The sequence below is a fragment of the Sceloporus undulatus genome, chromosome 2 (assembly GCF_019175285.1).
Source record: "Sceloporus undulatus isolate JIND9_A2432 ecotype Alabama chromosome 2, SceUnd_v1.1, whole genome shotgun sequence".
NCBI classification, from domain to species: domain Eukaryota; kingdom Metazoa; phylum Chordata; class Lepidosauria; order Squamata; family Phrynosomatidae; genus Sceloporus; species Sceloporus undulatus.
This window is the reverse complement of record NC_056523.1, coordinates 232,231,043-232,237,100: the sequence shown is the minus strand read 5'-3', so window position 1 is coordinate 232,237,100 and position 6,058 is coordinate 232,231,043. Positions and strand designations below refer to the sequence as shown.

At 51.4% G+C, this 6,058-nt stretch overlaps 1 protein-coding gene across 1 annotated transcript in view; it reads left to right on the top strand.

Moving 5' to 3' along the window:
* Positions 1 to 938: 938 nt before the first annotated feature.
* The window catches only part of GSK3B (glycogen synthase kinase 3 beta), a 107,274-nt gene continuing 102,154 nt past the window's right edge, over positions 939 to 6,058 (top strand). Inside the window, exon 1 of the mRNA XM_042447743.1 lies at positions 939 to 1,081. Coding sequence (XP_042303677.1) covers positions 939 to 1,081 — 143 coding nt within the window. The remainder of the gene's footprint in view (positions 1,082 to 6,058) is intronic.

The window sequence follows — 6,058 nt, the reverse complement described above, 5'->3', positions numbered from 1 at the left end:
GAAGGAAGAAAAAGGAGGGAAGGAAGGAAGGGAAAGGAAAGAAGAAGGAGGGAAAAAAAGAAGGAAGGCAAAAGAAGACCGGAAAGAAAAGGAAAGAGAAAAAGGTAGGAAGGAAGGGAAAAAGTAAATGAAGGACGGAAGACAGGAAAGGGAAAAGCAAGGAAGAGGAGAAGGAAGAAGGGAAAAGAAAGAAGAAGGGGGAAAGGAAGGAAGGAAAAAGAAAAAAAGGGGAAAAGGGAAGAGACAAAAGGAAGGGGGAAAAGGAGGAAGGAAGGAAGGAAAAAGAAAGAGCAGGAAGAGGAGAAGGAAGGAAGGGAAAAGAAGAGGAGGGGGAAAGGAAGGAAGGGAAAAAGAAAAAAGGGGAAAAGGGAAGAGATAAAAAGGAAGGGGGAAAACGGGAGGGAAGGAAGGAGAGGGAAAAAGAAAGAAGCAAAGGGGAGAAGGACGAGGAAAAAAGGTTTGCAGAAAAAAGAAGGAAGAAGGCAAGGAAAAAGGAAGAAGGGAAAAAATCAATGAAAAAAAGAAAGGGAGAAAAAAGGAAGAGGGAAAGGGAGGGAGGGAGGGAGGAAAAAAGGAAAGAAGAAGAGGGAAGAAAGGGGGAAACGGAAAGGGAGGAAACAAGGAAGACAAAGAAATGAAGGAAGCCAAAACGAAGGGGAAGGAGGAAGGAAAAAAGGAGGAGGGGAGGGAGGGAGGGAGTCTGCAGGCGAGCCGGAGAGAGGGGGCCTTGTGGCCCTCCCCTCCCCTCCCCTGAGGATGATGGCAGAAGGGAGGCTGGGAAGGACCCCCTTGGGCCCCGTCGTCTGTCTATTCCCGGAGAGGAGGAGGAGGAGGAAGGCGTCTCTATACTCACGGCTGACTTTCATGCTCCCGAAGGCGGAGGGCTGCCGGACAGGCTGCAGCTCTCGGCGAAGGAGGTGGTCCTGGGCCTACCGGACATGGCGGCGGCGGCGCTCTCCCGCAGGGGCCCAAAGAGCAGCAGCAGCAGCAGAGCAAGGAAGGAGGGAGGCCGGCAGCACCGGCAGCAGGGCCAGGGCCGGCCCCCCGCTTCTTCAGCCACCAGAACCCCGGAGGAGGGCTGGCGGGAGGGAGGGAAGGAGAGCCTCCAAGGAGGGAGCGAGGCAGAGAGGGACCCTTCTCCTTCTTTTCCTCTAGCAAGAGAGGCCCCCATCCTCCCCTGGCCTCTTCTTACCGCGTCCCTTTCCTCCCTCCCTTCTTTCGGACTGCTTCCCTTTCTTCTTCTTGTCCTCCTCCTGGGCCTCCCAAAGGAAGAGAGGAGGAGCCTAGTGGATGCGCGGTCTTCCTCCCTTCTTCCTGGTCCTTCCTTCCTTCTCCTCCTGGGTCTCCCTCAGGGCTCAGTCCAAAAGGGAAGGAGGAGAGGAGGCCTAGGGTGGTCGGTCTGTCTCCTCCTTCCTTCCTTCCTTTCTCTCTGGGTCTCCCTCAGGGGCTCAGTCCAAAGGGAAGATGAAGGAGGAGGAGGCCCAGTGGCTGGTGAGTCTGCTCCTTCCTTCTCGATGCCTTCCTCCCTTCAAAAGGCGTCGTCCTTCTCCGAGGGCCTACTCCTAGAGGTCTGTCCCTCCTTCCTTCTTCTCCTTCTCCCGTTCCCTTCAGCAGAAGGCGCCGAGGTCGTGGTCGTTCTCCGAGGGCCTAGTCCTCTGCGGCTGCTGCTCCTCCTCCTCCTCATAGCAGCGAGGGGCGCCCTGCGAGGAGGCTGCAGTGCGGAGGAGGGAGGGCTGTGGGCGGGGACGGCCATGGAGGAGGAGAGGAGAGGAGGGCCGCGTGGCGCTTCCTGCGGGAAGAGGCAGCGGGCTCCGCCTCCCCGACTGGGATCCTTTGTCCGCAGCAGCAGCACTCCTTTGCAGCCCTCCTTCCTCCCTTCCTTCCTTCTTTCTCTTCAAGGGATGAAAGGCGTTGCTCCTCTTCCTCCTCCTCTCCTCAGAGAGACTAGGCTTAGCAACCTCACCAAGCGCCCTCTCTCTGTGAATGCCGAGCCGAACGGAGACACCCGAGTGCCATCGGGGAGCCAATAGGAGCGCTTCGTCCCCGGCCAAAAAACCCCCTCCTTCGCCCTCGATCTACCAATAGCGAAAGAGCCGCTCTAAACAGGCGACCAATCAGAAGCCTTTCCTTCCCAATGTTCTCCCGCCTTTTCCTTTCCAGCGGCCAATCAAAAAGCCCTAAATGGTCTCCAGGGCGGAACCAATAGCGGCGCCCGATGTTTCTCGTCTCGGGAGGAGAAGAGGTGATGCAAAATGGGGGGCTTAAAGAGGAGGCGCCTGCCCTCCCCTCTCCCCGCGTTCGGTCGCCTCAGGTTGGTTCTGATTGGCTCCCGCCTCCTCCGAAGCCTCGCACCTCGCGCAGAAGAGGGAGGTGCTTCTGAAGCGCAGGTGCAGCGACCAATCCGCTGCGGCGTTACGAAAGCGGGGCCTCGCTGAGACCCGCGCGCCCATTGGAGGAGCTGGCCGCGGAGGGGGGCGTGGCCCCCGCTTTTGTGGCCGCCTTCTAGGCCAAATGGCGGCTGGTCGCCTCAGGGGCGAAGAAGGAGGCTGTTAAGCAGCCGTGCCTTCGAGGAACCCTTGGGGTCACTAGCCAATGTTCATTGTTATGTGCCTCAAAGTCATTGCCAGGGTGCCAAAAAACCAAATATGGAGTGCTTGCTATGTTTCTTCAGAGGAGGCTTTGCCACTGCCCTCCTCTGAGGCTGAGAGAGTGTGACTTCTTGCCCAAGATCAAACAGTGGGGCTCATGTCCATCCTCAGGTTCAGCACAGCAGCATCCAAGCAAATATAATCTAATTAATATAACTAATAATCTATAGCATCTTGAGTTAGGAGCCATCTCCTGGCGTTTCTCTGAAGATGCCATAGCCACAAGATGCTGGCGAAACGTCAGGATAAACTCTTCTGGAACATGGCCACATAGCCCCAAAACCCCACAAAAAACCATGATGCGGCCATGAAAGCCTTCGACTTCACATTTTCAATTGTTTACATTCCTAAACAGAGAATTTGTCATGACCTGAATAACAACCTTTGCTCTCAGTACTTCAGTACTATAATTCCCAACTCCAGCAAAAAGTAAAATCCCAATTTACATCTGGCCTAGTGGAGATTGAACTCCTGGCCTACTCCACACGCACTCAGACCCTATGACTGTCGGACGTTGACCCAGAGTTGCGCTGGAGGACCTAGAGATTCATAGAGAGATGTCCTCTTGGGTGTTTTTGTTACTTGGTGTTTTTCCACATTCACAGGGCTCCTAACCCTAGCAAATACGAGGGACAAGTGTATAAAGGTAAAACATACGAAGTTAAAAAGAATCTAAAACCAACCCCCTCATCCCCAATGTCTTTGCTTGCCTGCAAAAGGACAGCAGTGAGGGGCCAGCCTAGTCTCCCATGGAAGGGAGCAGCCACTGAGAAGGCCTCTCTCTCTCATGTCCTCACCAGGTGAGCTGGGATGAGGATGGGACTGAAGAGAAAGCCTTCTCCTGAGGATCTTAGGGCTAGGTGGTTCATAGTCTGGACTTAAGCCATGTACGGCTTTTAGATCATGACCAGCAGTTTGAATTGTGCTCAGAAACGAACCAGTAGCCAGTGAAACTGTTTCTGGAGCATATGTTCCCGTAACTGGATCAGACAGCATTCTAGAAATATTTTTGTATTGTTTGCAATTTTATACTGTACACCGCTATGATCATTGCGAATAGCGGTCTATAAATAAAAATTATTATTATTATTATTATTATTATTATCGCTGCAGTGTTTTGGACAGTTTTCCGAACATTTTCCAAGGCAGCCCCATGCAGAGCTGTTACAGTAGTCAAACCGGATGTAACCAAAGCATGTGTCCCTGTAGCCAGATCTGACATCTCAAGAAATGGGCGCGCCTGGAGCACTAGTTTTAACTGTGCAAATGCACTCCTGGCCATTGCTGAAACCTGGCATCCAGGCTCAGATGGAGTCTAGGAGCACACCGAAGTGCAAACCTGAGATTTCAGGGGAATGTAACCCATCTAGCTAGGCACAGGCCCAATTCCCTGATCTGCCTACTGAGCTTAATAGATGCAGTGGTCCCCAAACTGTGCCCTTTAGAGATTTGGACTTCATCTCCCAGAATCCCAGGCTATTAGCCAAGATGGCTTAGAGCCTGGGAGATGATGAAGGGCACAGTTTGGGGACCACTGAGTTAGAAAACTGGGCCAAAGCAAGAAAATGAAATTCATATGGAAGGCAATGCACTTAAGCAGAAAAAGAAATGCACAGAAATAGGATGGGGTTTCACCTGCTTAAGGAGATTGTGTGTGAAAGGGATCTAGGAGTCCAAGTAGACCACAGTTGAACATGAGTCAACAGTGTGATGAGGCAGCTAAAAAGGTCATGCAATAAGAGGTTTTAGCAGGAGTAGGAATAAGAGTAACAAAATATATTTCTTACATTCCAGTTAATAATTGTACATGCAAACATCAAAAACAATTTTATTATATTGCACTGGGGAAGGGACTGGGAAGCAAAGACCACACACACCACACACACACAGCCTTGCAAGCAACTGGGGCTTTTCCCCAGGGATGGGGAGTAGGTGTAAGGAGTAAAGGAGAAAGAGTTTTTTTACACAAGAGTAGGATAGAGTAACATTAAGAAAAATCTCCCAGAGATGGGGCGTAGGACAAGGGGTAACCCAAAAACACCACTACTCCCCAGCCTGGATTCTAGGCTGCATAATAGTCTAGTGTCTAGAGATCAGGGGAAGTAATGGTGCCATTCTCTTCTGCTTTGGGCAGGCCTCACCTGGAATACTGTGTCCAGTTCTGGACACCACAATTCAAAAAGGACATGAGAAACTGGAGCGTGTCCATAGAGGGTGACTTATGGGAGCTGGTATGTTTAGCCTGGAGAAGAGAAGTTAAGAGGTGATAGGTGCCCTATTTAAATAGTTGAAGGGATTGCTGTATTGAGGATGGAGCAGCTTGTTTTCTGCTGCTCCAGAGTATAACCAGAGCAATGGATGCAAACTACAGGAAAAAAGATTCCATCTAAATATTAGGAGGAACTCCTGACAGCAGAGCTGTTTTGACAGTGGAAGACGTTCCCTGGGAGATGGTGGAGTCTCCATCTTGGAAGTCTTAAACAGAGGCTGGATGGCCATCTGTCGGGGATGCTTGATGTGTGTGTTCCTGCATGGCAGGGGGTTGGATTGGCTGGCCCTTGTGATTTCTTCCAACTCTAGGATTCAATATTTTTAGGTTTCTGCAGTGTGGATGCAACCCTAGTAGGTTTTTATGCTCAAGCAGGATTCAAACCCTGACTCCAGAGTGGTACTCCAATATTTAAACCACTACAACACAAACATAGCAGCCCTGAGGCAAAGGACCAATGCAGCCAACATCCCCAGGTGGCTTTGTCCCAAGCATTGTGCTTTCAAGGGTGAGCTGCCCCTGAATACCAGTCACCCCAGCTGTGGATAGACCCCTCTCCTCTCCATGGGAGAGGAAGAGCCAGCCTGGCAGCTGCTGGAGCTGGGGAGGTGATGGTGTTGGTGATAGAACCCTAGAGCTGGAAAGACTAGGGCCATCAGTCCACCTTCTGCCATGCAGGAAGACACAATCCAAGCCCTCTGTGACAGGTGGCCATCCACCCTCTGTTTGAAACATCCAAAGAAGGAGACTCCAATGCCCTCGGAAGGAGCGTCTTCCACTATCAAACAACTCTTACTGCCAGGAAGTTCTTCCTAATGTTGAGGTGGAATTGATTTTCCTGTAGTTTGAGTCCATTGCTCCAGGTCCTGTTCTCTGGACAGCAGAAAACAAGCTGCTCCATCCCCAATGTGACATCCCTTCAAATACTTGAACATGGCTGTCGTATCATCTCTAATCTTTTCTCTCCCGGCTAAACAAACTCGCGCCCCTAACTCTCTCCTTATAGTTGGTGGTGGCAGCAGCATAAACCAACATCCCTCCCTCAGTGGATGTTCCTAGCGCCTGGTTTTGCCTCACCTGAAAGTAGAACTTCTATTTCTGGCTGGTAATTTGGGCAGTGGCTGCATTCCACTGTAAAGTC